At 41.5% G+C, this 15,024-nt stretch overlaps 1 protein-coding gene across 1 annotated transcript in view; it reads right to left on the minus strand.

Annotated features, from left to right (window-relative positions):
• Lrpprc (leucine rich pentatricopeptide repeat containing) overlaps window positions 1–15,024 on the minus strand; it is a 90,165-nt gene that overhangs the window by 29,015 nt on the left and 46,126 nt on the right. Inside the window, exons 24-25 of the mRNA XM_006986513.4 lie at window positions 7,344–7,468; window positions 6,805–6,911 (exon numbers count right to left, since the gene is read on the minus strand). Coding sequence (XP_006986575.1) covers window positions 6,805–6,911; window positions 7,344–7,468 — 232 coding nt within the window. The remainder of the gene's footprint in view (window positions 1–6,804; window positions 6,912–7,343; window positions 7,469–15,024) is intronic.

Here is a 15,024-nt window from a genome sequence, read left to right on the forward strand (position 1 = left end):
CGGAACACTGCATTTCAATCACAGCGTCAAGATAAGACAACTACATACTCATCTGCCCTGGCTGCGTGCCAACCTAGAGAAAATACTGTGTCTGCTCTCTCCACTGTGTAAAGCCAGGTGTCCCCAGAATGCCAGGGCTTATTTATAAACCCCAGGGCTGTTGGTACTTTCAGACTGAGGTACTTCTGTTGCCCTGGTTGACCTCCAGACTCAAGCGGTCCTCCCTCAGCCTCTCCAGGAGCCGACTACAGGAGCACACCACCACTCTGCAGCCCAGTATTTCCAGTTAAAAAGACACTGCACAACTGGAAATGAAGAGCTGATGGAGAAAGCACCACACTGCAGCCTGAGCTGCAGGACAGAGCCTGGCAGGGGTTAAGCTATGTGCTCTCATTTTAACCATGCAACTATCTGTACTCCGGGGTATAAAATCCCATGCTGAGGAAACTGACCACTGGAACGCACTTTCAAATATTAACCTCTACATCCAGACATGGACGGTATTCAAGGCTTCTCTCACATCTACGTTTCAACATACATCTTAACAAGTATGAAATTAACATCAATGTACACAGAAAGCTCTTGAAAAAGAACAAATAATCCTCTTTAGAACATGGAAAATGCAAGGGCTACATTCACTTACAACCTTCAGTGTTATTGCTGATCCAAATCCCTAAGATCTAAACAGCACAACATGGAGCTAACTCTTCCTGTTCAGGGCTGATTAATCCCTGCTGCTGGCAGGACAGCTGACTTAGATGCCACCTCTCCCCCTATGTTTCATTTTGAAATTGAGAACTGTTTTCATATACAAACCTCAATCATCAAAAGAACATCTAGGTCAGATTAACTAAATCTCCTAGGCTGCTGGAGCAGCCAGCGCTTCTGGCTTATCTCTGAGCATCTTACTGAAGTTAAACACTGCAGTTGAAAGCGGCAATCGAAAACGCAATGAAACACAGGAAAGGACTGAATTCTAATTGGGATGTTAAATATAACATCAAAGGCCAGCTAGTGCACATTAAAATAATCTTTCTGATTTTCCTTACATATAATTTACTTAATGGACGGTGAGGCTAAATGGTTACTCTAGGAGAAAGATGGCCATGTTTGTTTCTAGCCACGTTCCTGTGCCCTAAAGCACAGCTTTCTGCAGTTCTAACATCACAACACTGAGCTCAGCTGCATAGGCAAACACAATGTTTTCATCACTTGATAACTTTGGGACATTACTCTATGGGTACAATGCCTATGCATGTTAATAGAGATAAATATAAAACAAGTTTCAAGTGAAGGGACATCAACATTTTTCTATTGCACCTCAACCTTTATTTCATATGAACTTAAATTTGACTAATAGAGTACATTTTTACTTGCTTTGTTTTTTCTTGCTAATACTAATGGAATGACGAAAATGGACTTCAATGAAACATACTCCATGGCCACTCCCTCCAGCCAGTGCAGTAGAAAGCAAAATGACATGCACAGGGATCCCGAGGCCGGTCAACTCTGTAGCCCCACAGCCAGGCTAGACCTGGGAGGACAACGGCACCACAGCACTCAGTGAGCCTTCTAGCCTCTGTCCACAAAGGTCAGGTGTATTAAAGAGCAAAACGCCACTACGCAAATCAAATGAACAGCCTATCACTAGCCGTGGTCCTCTTCACCAGGTGTTATGTCAGAACTGACATTAGATTCTGGAAGCTAGGGAGACCACTAGCTTTGAAATCAGCACAGTGTACAAGGACTGAACTCGGACCCTATTAAGGAAAGCAAATTGAGATAAAAATTGTAATTTCCTCAAGTAAAGAACAAAGGGAAATGAAGACTGCACTAGAATCTAACTTCTAGTGTTAGACCTAAAGCCACCAAAGTGAGAGCCCCGCAGAGGATAGCGAGTTCACTAGGTTTCAATAAAGTGGAAGGAAGGGGGTGAGCAGAGGAGGAAACGACAACTCCAGAGAAAGCAGTTCTGAAAGATTCAAAAGTCAGGGGCAGCGTGTCTGGAGAGCATGGAGATAGGAAGAGTGCTGGAGAAGCCACAGGAAATGGGAACTGTCCTGACCTCCAACTCCATGGCTACCACCGCCTGACTTTCTGTGCTCTAGCTCTTTCTCAGAGCAGTTCTCGGAGGCTCAGGATGACAAAGTCCCAGCGGTGGTTACACTGCCTAGCTGCAGATGCAGGTTTGAGTCCCAGGGAGGAGGTTAGAGTTATGGGAAAAGCTCATCAGTGACCAACGAGAGGTAGTGCCTGGCCCACGGCCAGCAGTGAGTGACTACTGAACCACACAGATGGCTAAGGATGGAGTTGGATGGCAGACTTCTTCATGGAAACCTTTAGGAGCTCTGTAAAATTTCATACCATTATTTAACCTCTCCTGATCGAATATGTCATCTCTCACAAAGTGGATCGGACAAAAGCCATTTTATCTTAGGCTCTGAAACATGCCAGTGCTAGGAGCTTAGTAAAGTACCTCAACTGTAGCTAAAGGAATGAGGTGACATTTTGTTTTTCTCCTTACAGAGAAATACCATCTTATCTGAACATCATTTCTAAAAAGGAATGCTATATTAAAATTGGGAAGACCTGGTTTCTACTCAAATCTCTAGCAGGATGAACCAGAAAGAGGGTCTTCACCTTCATTTCTGACTTGATTAACTCACGCCCAGAAACCACCTTGAGAAAATGGTCTGAAAACCGAGGGTGCCAGCCAGATGTAAAGAGGTGGACGATGACGACTCGTCAAGGAGAGCAAGTTTCTCGAGGGAGAAACAAATCAATTGTATTTCATTTACCCAGCGGAACAATGTGATCATTAAAATGCTTAGAGAAGCCTTTAATGAATTTCATGCAGGGAAAAGAAGGAGTAGTTGATTACAGTGAAATACTAAGCAAGATACATGAACCCATTAATTCTAATTATATATAAATGAAATCAGTCATTGAAAGAAAAGGACAGAAAGGCCACAAACATGACTAGATGACTAAGTATTCAAATGGAGTCTTTACACTTGACATATTTTAAAATAAGACCTGTAATTTATACCTGGGTCTACATACAGGGCAGTTTGGGGCGGGGAATATGACTGATCATTACTAGCAAGGTACAGAATATTCTTCACGAACTTTATCTTCCTCATGTAACCATTAAGTTGTAACACGTTCTCAATGGTCTAGTTCGTTCCAGAATGTGGGTTCTACAGAGGATGAGTTGGTAAATGGACGAGAGCTCAGCCCAGGGAAGAATGTCATACAGAGAACACACGACACTGGGTGAGTACTGAACCACGCACGGACACTCCTATCTTTAGACAGGACGAAGAAGGCAGCGCTGTCCTTCCTCGGGGCCTCTGCACGGTCAGCTTCCTTGGCCCGGAACACTTCTGTGTTGTCAGCTCCCAATCCACCTAGACATCTATTCCCTAGAAATACCTCTTCAGAAATAGCTCCTTTCCACAGAACTCCCGATAGCAACTCCCCCTTCAATAAAAACTTTAAAGGTCTACCTCACTGACAAGACTGTAAGACATGATCTATTTGTTAAGGAAAGAGAGAAATTGGTCAAAATGGGAAGCTGCTTAGATGCCATCAGTCACCTGAGCAGGAGGTTCAGACGACATGTCCACCACTCATGGCAGGGGTGCTGGCAGTGACCAGCTGCTAACTGATGCCATTACACTCAGTATAATCACAAAAGAGTCCCACGCCTGCAACCCTGGGGTCCTTATTAACCTCACCTGCATTAATCTCCCAGGATCCGCCTGGGTGTACCCGGAATCTGTGACTCTTGGACTTACTCCATCTCCTTATTCTGGTCCCGGGGGTTTCTAACACCCTTCGGTAGAGTTCTCAGTCCTCCCCAGAACAAACTGGAGCGGCCATTCTTTGTTGCCTATCTGCTTCCTAATGCTATCAAGTGCATGGATGCTTACTTAAATGCCGCCATTTGCTCCGCACGCAATTCCTCCTGAGAGGCCCTGAATCTCCACACAGGGAGAAAAGACTGACTCTCCTAAATGCTCAGACGCCACACATTCCTCAAGCCAGGCAACATTTTCCAGCTGTAGACAGACTTCTTTCACATCAACCTCCTGCTCAAGGAGTCACTACAGCTCCCAAAGACTCAACTTACCAACTCCATTTTATTATTGTTTTCTCATTCTATTGCCCTTTGAAGAAAACAATTCTTTTTCCAAGTACAAGCTACTCACTGGAAGAATTCAGAAATTACCTAAGATATTTTAAAAATCAGCTATAACTCACTCTCCTTTAATGACCCATGACCCATGTATAGAAATAAACTACTACATAGCACATAGTATATGTATACACACCAGCTCATTTTAAAAACAAAACAGGTCATGTTATTTATAAACCCAATCTTAGCCGGGCGGTGGTGGCGCATGCCTTTAATCCCAGCACTCGGGAGGCAGAGGCAGGCGGATCTCTGTGAGTTCGAGGCCAGCCTGGTCTCCAAAGCGAGTTCCAGGAAAGGCGCAAAGCTACATAGAGAAACCCTGTCTCGAAAAACCAAAAACCAAAAACAAAAAAAAACCCAAACTCAATCTTGCTTGTATCTTTTGTCACATGAAAGCTTTAGGCCTTTAACTTTAATAACAAAGTGTTACGAATTCTCCCCACAGCTAACCCTCTCTTGGCTATGAAACCATTAACCAAAACAAACCTGCCCTTCAGCCTTGTCAACGAGATAAACCTTGAACACATTCTCACACACCACACTCCCCACTGTCCCTTCTTGTCCCTGGCCACTGCCGTGGTTGTACCATTCTTTTTTATTTTTCTGCGCGTTCCATGCAAGTGTACACGCCTCTGCTTGTGTATGTGGAGGCAGAGGGTTACTCCAGATCTCTCTCTGAATTGTTCTCTCATTTCCTGAGACAGTGTCCCTCACTCAACCTGGAACTCACTGATTAGCTACACTGGCTGGCCAGTGACCCTCAAGAACTCTCCTGCCTCAGCCTTCTACTGCTGGGGAGCAGGCAAATGCTGCTAGACCGGGCTTTTTCCATGGGTGCTGGAGATGTGAACTCAGATGTTCGTGCTTGCAAGGGAAGCTGTCTACCGAGTCATCTCCTTCACCCCTACACAGAGTTCTTCATCCACTCAACAGTTTTATACCCACCCACTGTTCAACAGTCATTCCTAACTGACCCATATGGGCAAAGTCGTAAAGTATTAAAAGCCAGTTTTCTCTTGCCAACCTACATGACCTTACATTAAGCATCACATGGAAATCATGTAGAACAAAGGAGACAAAACAATCCCTACCTTTGAGGGGCAAAGAGAATTAATACTATTGATCACTTACCATAATCCAGGAAATGTGCAAGCTGCTTTACATACATTATGTGATTGAGCCTTAAAGACAGGTATTACATTCCCTCTTGTAGATAAGGCAGCTTAGGAAAGTTTAAGAGATGGCAAAAGGGAACTCACACTTAAGACTCTGTTTTGTTTTGTTTTTTTAAAACTAGGTCCTGCGTGTACTCCAGAGCGAGGGGCACAGTGGTCTGCCTCAGTCAGTGGCCCCCGGACGGTGCCACAGAGCAGTAGACCCAGAAGGCAGACAGTGCTTCCACCTTCAGATCAACCGAAACCATTCTCTAGACAATACAAATTAACTATTGGAGTTTTAGAAGCACTGTCTACGACACTGACAGGTATGCAGACAGACAAGACAGAGAAAAACTGAAGAAAGTGCTGCATTAATTTCACAATCTCCGACACTTCATTTTTTTCTTCTTTGAAAACATTTGAAGATACAAGCCAGGCATGGAGGTCTTAAATCTCAGCATTTGGAAGGCAGAGGCAGGTGGATCTTTAGTTCAAGGTCAGCCAGCTCCATAGTGAGTTCCAGGAGCCAGAGCTACATAGTGAGAGCCTGTCTTGAAGACACAGCAATGACGTTTTGGGTCATGTGCCTACATCTTCAGTCCCATGACTAGGGATAATTTATACAAAATAAGGAGACTGAGAGCCAACCTGGGACTCTGTACACTTTTAGACAGGGGTACCAGCCAAGCCTGACTTGGAGCAATGTGATTTCTTTGGCGTTCATACAGCAGTGGTTTCAGTAACAAGGTGGCACTCTTAATGCACCACGTCTACTTTCTGTGGAATATTTTCTTACTAGATAGAGAATTGTGTGATAATGAAATTAATCACCATTTGGACATACTTTCCCTGAGCTGTTGCCTTATCAATTCCAGTACGAAAACTTCAGTAAAGCCTAGATAAAATACACTAATCCCAAAGGGGCCAGCTTTGTCACCTAGCTCCTATAAGCTGCTTACCATAGTGGGGACAAAAAGAAAGAAAATTTAAATCAAATGCCAAACCAGGGCAGACAGTACTTGTCTGGCTGATTAACTTGTAGACAAGCATCACAAATAAACGTGAGCCTGGTCTGCAGTAAATTGAATTTTACTGCTTTTAAGAACAAATAATTCTTTGGCAAAGAGGATTAGCAACTTTACACCCAGGAATACCATTTTAATTTAATTGTTTCACAATTCAAGATATAATATGCAAATATCATTTTGATATATAACAGTGAATTTAACAAAGTGAGGAAACAAATTCAATATACAACCAGACTGCTTTTCTGTACTGTAATTATATACAATAAAGCTGGCCGAGCCACCTCCTCCCATTATTATTGGGATTGAATTCTATTAACATGAATCAGAACAAGGATAATTAAAGGTTAAAATTTTTAAATGTATTCTAATTAAGAGTCTAAACAGCTGTACATTAGAATAGCAAAGTTAGAGAGCATACCTCGATGATCTTCTTGGCCTCTTTGTAATTTCCTGTCTGTAGGAAGGCAAAGAAGAGGTCATACAGCATCGTCATCTCGCCTTGCTCTTGGCTCACAAAGTCCATTGCTAGACAGCAGAGAAGGGAGAACACACAGAGCATGACTAAACCACAGACAGTACCATGAACATCTAGATAAATCAAAAGAACAAAAACGGTGACGAGAAAGATTACAGCCTTATCTAATTTACTATCCTGGTCCTTATCTGACGGCACATATTGATGGCATTGAATACTGAAGACCATCACTAAAGACAGCCAGGGAGGGTAAGATTAACAATGGTGTATCACCAACATGTAGCGTGCACATGAAATAACAGAGGGGCAATATTCCCCAAGGAACAGATAGCGAAAAGCAGGGGTTTTTCAAATATTTAGAAGCACTTCCTTTCAGAAGACTGACAGTTTCTCAGGAGGCGTTTGTCTGCTCCTACATTTTCCTTTCACGGCTCCACATTCAGACTAAAGACGCAAGAAGAAAAAGGTGGACAGTTACTAACCTTTCTGGATTAAATCGGTCTCTCCTTTCTCTATCAGCTTACACAAGACATCATGAATCCTGGGTAATATTTTATATTTCCCATGGCATTCAATGCTGGCTTCAAGCGCGGCAGGTAAATCACCCCTTGGAAAAATAAATTGACAACAAAGAAAAAGACGTATCTAAATTCAGTTTAGGCTCCAGAAACAATGTAGACAGATATATAATGAGCAAGGAAACTGTCAATAGTGAACTCTCCTTAAGACAAAACCATTAAGCCCACATGGAGAAGACAGGATAACCTTTCCTCTAAACAAGAGTTCAGACATGTCTACTGTTTTCCTCACTTGTCTTTATTACTCTGCTTCTTAAAGAGTGTTTGGGGGAAGGCTGAAAAAGATCTGAGTATGCACAATAAACTGGTATCAGGCTGTTACTTCTAAAAACAAGGCCTATTGACTGTCACATTGTCTTCCCCACTAGTTCAGGTCCCTTCGGAAACAGCCACAATTTCAGACTGGAAGCTTTAGGCAGCTCGCAGGCGTGTGCAAGCACTGAGCCACACTGCTGCAGTGCCTTCCATCCCACAGCCTTACTAGGTGAGTAGGAAACAGCCCCAGTTTCAGAAGTACAACAGGTCCTCCAAACACTAGGAGATTATTCTTAGTGATCAGAGAACTATAGAATTCTAAACTTTATGTCTTCTTGAAAAAAAAAAAAAAAAAGCTTCATTAAAAGTCACGGTGGCACACACCTTTAATCCTAGCACTCAGAAGGCAGAGCCAGGCGGATCTCTGAGTTCGAGGCCAGCCTGGTCTACAGAGCGAGATCCAGGACAGGCACCAAAACTACACAGAGAAACCCTGTCTCAAAAAACCAAAAACCAAAAACCAAAAACCAAAAAAAAAAAAAAAAAAAAAAAAAAAAAAAAAAAAGTCACGGCACCTTTTTAAATGTGGTATTTAAAAGAAAAAGATAATTTCACTAAGTCAGAGTTTCTTAAGCATATACTTTTTCCCTTTGAAAGGACAAGTGAGTGTGAAGAACTCACAAGGCCCCAAAGAGCTCCAGAGATATCAGAGGCAGTTCTCCTGGCCAATGCCCCCCTCCTCCTCCTTCTTTTTTTTAACGAGGCCTCTGGAATTGTGACTTTGCCTGAAGTACAGAATAAGCAGATGGCGGCCCTGGAGCAGGTCCCTGACTCTCAGCCCAAGCACTTGGTTTGCTACATACTACACTGTGCAAACACCACTGCTTCCAGGGCAATCATGTGTTACGAGACAACACATTAAAAAAAAAAGACACCGTGAGATCTATTTCTAAAGAACAGTTCAAGATACAGACAAACAGCGCACTTCGTGACACCCAGAGGCTCCTTCTGGAGAACCTACTCATTCTCTTACACACGCCGACAGTTCTCACAGAAGAAAGCCTTTCACAACGTAGTGAGAAGCCTTACAACATTCTTCCCCTTACACACGTCATGTTGCCCCAGGTTAGATTTCTACTATATCTGGATTAGGATTTTTAAACTGCACTAGGAGGGTAAAATACAGAGGCGCCCGCTCACTGCGCATGATGAGCTGCCGTGGCGGGAAAGGAGCACACCAGAGCCGAGTCGGCTGCACCCCGCACCAAGTCCTGTTTACAGTGCATCTTCTGGCACCCCACTGAGTCATTTGAATTTTTGTCATTGGGGTGAAGACTAAATTACAGGTTAATTTCAAAACCGAAAGTAGATGTTGCAGGCTAGATTACTGTCATATGAAGGAAATGCTATAGACGCTACCACATATGCTATAAAGCTTCATATAATCAGTATTTTCCCTTGCTTCAGACACAGGCTCAGTTATTGCCTTTCCACAATTCCCCTTCACGGAAAACTATGAACACACTCGCAAGAGGAAAACTAACACATACCATCTTATGAAACGGCAAGATCTGCTTTTTCAGATCGACTCCCAAACCAGAACAGCACTGTCTCAACTGTATTTCCCCTACATTAGGTCAAAACTATCAATAAATGAATGAATAATTGCTCTGTCAATCAAAGCGACATGTTAATAGTCCTCAGTCTCCAAATATATGCTTCTGAAGATTATCCATGCCCAGAACAACAACAGAAAAGACAAGAACAGAAAAATGGAAATAATTCATATATGTTAGCACTCCCTAAGGCTGCCCAGAGGGTAAATTCAATCTACAACACTCCCTACAGACTGGATGGAGGGCAGAGGTAGAGGAAATGACACATCGGCTCCTTGCTCTCTTTACTCTCTACATGCACCTTGTGGGTGACGGTCTCACTTAAAGCAGAAAGTCCTTCCTATCATCCTGACCTTTTCGGGTAGAACCTGGAACAGGGGATGGAAAGGAAAAACCCGCACATTTGTAGGACTCCAGATTTTGACCTTCAACTAAGAGAGCTGTACCAACTGCACGTGGGTCCTTCAGGTCCCCAGCTGGTTCTAATCTTTGCTGATTAGGGTCACGTGTCATGTGCGTGAGTCACTCCAACAACCACTGATGTTGGGTAGAATGAAAATACTAAGTAGCAAAGAAAAGACTAAGTAAAAGAAAAAAGGGAAGAAGATACTTCCTAGACAAAATGTGGACCAGCACATTGCCAGCCAGCATACTCCAGCCTCCGTGTCCTAAAGCATTCTATGACTGATTTCTTCATACACTTGGCAGACCAGAAATGACTGAAAATGTAGTTAAAAACCTGGAGCTTATACAGGGACACTTGGCTCAGTCTGGGAGGAAGGGACTGGACCTGCCTGGACTGAGTCTACCAGGTTGATCGCAGTCCTCGGGGGAGGATTTGCCCTGGAGGAGGTGGGAATGGGGGGTGTGCTGGGGGTAAGGGTAAGGGGTGGGAGGGGGGAGAATAGGGGAACCCGTGGCTGATATGTAGAACTGAATGATATTGTAAAATAAAATAAAATAAATTAAAAAAAAAACAACAATAGTCCTTTGGAAAAAATCTTTTAATGTTAAATCTATATTCAAAAGTTTTTTGTTTTTTTTGAATCTGTTATTTCAAGTCTATTCTGTACCTAAGGTTTGGTATACAATTGTAAAGTCTATGCAAAAAAAAAAAAAACAAACCAACCACCCCCCCTCACACACACACAAATCCACTGCATGACACACTATTATTTCTAAGACAAAAATATATTTGCATTATCTTTAAATACCAAAAACCCTGTTAAATATATATATATATATATATATATATATATATATATATATATATATAGAGAGAGAGAGAGAGAGAGAGAGAGAGAGAGAGGGATCACATAAAATAATCCTCACAACTAAAACTACATGTTAATAAAAAGCCATCACTTTAAAAAATAGTATTTTGACTAATGCAAACTTACAGGGTTACCAAATCATGTGAAATAAAGACAAAACCAGAGAAAAGATGGTTCTGTCATTCTAAATTTGAAGGATACTTACACATTCCTAACAGAGTACACATCTGGTAAGAAATTTGACAACTTAAAGAAGAACTGCGTTTATTAATCAGTGGCCCATTCACTATTCCTTTTAGAGTCTGTTTCAATTTTATGGGAACACGACTCTGCATATAAACTACATCTGTGCACGAGTGCACAGAACTGAACAGCACTTGTGATGCTTGCTCCCACGGCAAAGCTAACGTTGCCCAGTACTGCAGTCTTTTAGGGAATCAAAGTGTGCTACATCAACGACAGAAGAACACACGCTAGCTCGGCCGCAAGCCTGCTGACACACGTTCACAGAAGCACTTGCCCAGCCCAGCCAGGAGACAGTCTCCTCACTGACAGTCCTTCATACATGTCGTCCACACGACGCTGAACTTGTACAGTGAGAAGACCTGTGACAACTGTCTATTCACATCTGTAGCTTTGGACTTAGTCTCTTCACACATCTGTAGGAAATGACTTTCGAATTCAAGGTGGATACATAATTTAAGCAACAAAAAATATGACAACTATTAGCTTCTAATTGGAATAAAGTACTTCAACATTATGCATAAAGTATTAGTGAAGTAGCAATTTACTGAAGGACTTAATTGAACAGCCCTCAAATCTGAAATGGCCAGAGAGAAGTGGATCGAGGTGGAGGTGGGCAGCATTTAAAAAAGAAATAAAAACTATGTTTAGAATGGGGTGAAATGGTCCAGGAGGAACCGCTGCCTTCACAAATGCGGCTCTGTCCAGAGGAGCAGCGCCTTCAAAGAGCCAAAGGGTTCTCCTTTTTGTTTTTCCCCCGTTCATCATCTATAAATGAGAAATCTTCAAGGAGACTGGTGTTGCAATTACAACTAATCCTCCCCAAAAATTAACTGTGTTGAAGGCTTTGTAATTTCCCTAGGTACAATTTAGCTGTCACTGACTTGAAAATTTACTCAAACATGCGCTCGCTTGGAGCAGCCCTAACTTCACATGTCAAGTGCTTTCCAGCCAATTGAGTCTAAACTGGAAGTCGGTGTTAAACAACTGAATGATTAGACAAGATAGCTCATTTCCCTGCTCTTTTGTTCAGAGTAAAATGCCACATTTACATTATCAGGCTCAACAGGATTTTCTGACAGAGGGAGAAAAAACCCTTCCTGCACACTGTCCGTAAGAAGCACATGAAGCCTGTCATTTACCAATCATCCTTCAAAAAGCAATAGCCATGAATGTAACTTAATTACGACCCAATGATCCTTGACGAAAAATCATCTTATCACTGTCCTGTCCCCCTAGGGCAAATGAAACACTTTTTGTCCTTTGGCACTGATGATGCTAAATTCTTAATTGCAATAATGGAGTAAAAGAGCCAAACCTCCTTAATTTCCTTTCAACATATAAAGAGTTTTACTCTGGAAGGCAAGCATTCCCACATCTAATAAAAGTATCCAGTACAAATGAAGGCGCTCAAATTGAAGGGGAGTGTTTACCCCAGAATAACCAGCATTTTAGAAGTGTGCCTCCCATTTATGTGACATATATGTAGCTGGGCTACACTGTTTCAAATTTAAATTTCTACAAGTTCACCTTAAGGAAATTAGGACATTTATAAGAACTCAACATTAATTTAGCAACAGTTCTGGGAAGAGAAATGAACAATATCCGTGCATAGATTAAAACACAAACCAGCACACAGAAAAACTCCTTAATGGAAAGCAGAAATTAGAGCGCTTTGATCATCTGTACTTATTATAATCCAGTTAAGCGGCCTCGGATACTTTCCACATGCGACAAACCAAATGGATCTAAGGAGACCGGAGTCTGAAACAGCATCACACTTTGAGTTTGTTTCCTTTAGTGTGATCTGAAGACTACTCAAAGCTCTCTTACCTCATTTTGAACAAGTCCTTTCTGCTTTAGTAACAGAGGACCTCTGTCATCTCCCCAATCAATAAGGAGTTGAATCAAATACACACAATTTACAGCAAAAGAAAATACTTGATGGAACATTCAAATGGACCGCATGTAAAGAAAGGGCTTAAAGACGGTAACAATAGGAAGCACACAAACTTTCAACTGCTCTCTTTCCTGTTCAATGTCAAATATCACATGGATAGTATAGAAGCAGGTTATTTACCAAACTCTTTATAATTATGTAAACCTATGACGATCTTGTTTTCCCTTGTCAAATGCATATAAACAAAATGCATTATTTCCAAACCCACAAAACAATTTTACAGTATACATGTAACATAAGCTATTATTTCCTGTGTTTTATCCAAATGTTGAAAAGTCAGTTCAAAATGAAAGCCGACAGAATCTTAAAGACTTGCTTTACAACTGTAATGTGAAAATGATATCCCCTTTAGAGCCTTTTGCAGTGACAAGCCGAAAATAAATGAAATCATGGAGATCCTTAAATTGGTGTTCTGAAACTGTTTTCATAATTTTACCCCAAGTTTAAATAAATAAGTAAGGCTCATTTTGCAGATGAGCTCATAACCTGCTAGAGTCAATTATGTGACATTTTGAAAAGTCAATGTTATTAAATCAAATCAAATACTTGTGGCCATTTGGGTGGCCTTGTGTAGTTAATCTTGGTGCCTGTCATGATTCTGAATTAATTAGCTATCTCTATCAGATAAAATATAATTGAATAAAAGTTTCAAAGTTAATATTTTATCTCAGTTTTTACTAATGAAATGCTACTAGAGGAGTGGTTTTGTTTTATTTTATTTTTATAAATATGAAGTTTCCTTTGTTTCAGTTTTACTCTTCCCATGAATCTAGGGCAGTCAACATGTTTTTAGTATGACAGATCAAACATAAAGACCTCGTCATGGAGGCTGTCTCTGGGAAGACAACACAGACAGAGAAGCAGATACTACAAAACAGAGAAGAGAAGGAAGGGACTGCCTTCTCTAAGTGTCTGCGTCCAGTGCACCCACTTCCTCAGCCCAGACAGTGAAGACAGCGAGGACAAGCAAATGTGACGGGAGACCAGCAGCTGCTGTTCTAACACCAGAAAGACAGAGCCTGCTCCAGGAGAGCACAGCTCACGCTCTGTCCACATCCCCTGGTTCACCAGCCCCATCTGCAGACCTCTTTTGGAAACTTTTCACGTCTCTGTCTTCAAAGTACTCCCATTTGTAAGACACTCCTCTGCCGTGACCTCGTTTTCTTTGTTAGTTATTTGGTTTTGCCCAGTAGTGTAGGAGGGCCTCATTCTTCTGGGCGCTGGGCCCATTTCTTTCAAATCCCCGTGGAGAGTTCCACATGCAATTTGCAGAGATGGGCCTTTTAAACAATCAAAAAATTCCACTAGGAAGCATATTAATTATAGGATTTCTATTTACAGTTGGCTGTGATTGTGAGAACTCAGTATACAGCAATTGTTTGAATCACTCCTTCTTGAAAAGAATGGAATGCTGAGATCGTGAAGGTGAAGATTTGTACATTCATCTAACTTGGTAGCTGTTTATGATTGAATGGCCAAGCAATTATTTTGGGTATGCGTACATCCAAATGCACAAATACACATTTCCTAATAGAAAGCTGGTTAGAAGAGATATTTTCAATTTTATATTTTAAATCCAACACTATCATTCATACATACAGTCACTATACTACCAAATAAAACTAAAACTACCAGAAATTATGAGAAACAATGAGAACAATGTTTTAAACTATAAAGTCGGCCCACAGGAAAATCAGGAACTCCTAGTCACAAGAGACACACACAAACTACATTGATCCAGGGACTAGATGACAAACAGCTAAAATCTAAAATAAAAAGGAGTGCTTAATCCATCTCATGAGAATTCTCCCTCCTTAAAAAGCACCGATTTATGACTTACTCTACAAATAATGCCTTAAACTGGGCACCAACAAGGGCATTGCAAAGGGAAAAGGTCAGCCTCAGAAAATCTTGCCTTACCAACCAAATTGATTTTCCCATAAAGAGAAACACTTCTCCAATAGAATAACTGCATTGGTACATGTGGTTGGATATCAAACAGGAACACTAGGGGAGGTCTGTTTATGACCTGGATAATAGTCATGGGGCATAAGAAGAAAAATCCAGAGGATCCTTGCTTCTTATATTCATTAATAACCAGCACTTATTAAACACAAACTTTGAGGAAACATATTTATGTATTTATTTCTTTAGACACTGGGTTCTCAATGTGTAGGCCAGGCTGGCCCAGAATTCACAGAAATATGCCATCCTCTGCCTCCTATGTGCTGTGACTA

This window comes from Peromyscus maniculatus, chromosome 22 (assembly GCF_049852395.1).
Source record: "Peromyscus maniculatus bairdii isolate BWxNUB_F1_BW_parent chromosome 22, HU_Pman_BW_mat_3.1, whole genome shotgun sequence".
In the NCBI taxonomy this organism is placed as follows: domain Eukaryota; kingdom Metazoa; phylum Chordata; class Mammalia; order Rodentia; family Cricetidae; genus Peromyscus; species Peromyscus maniculatus.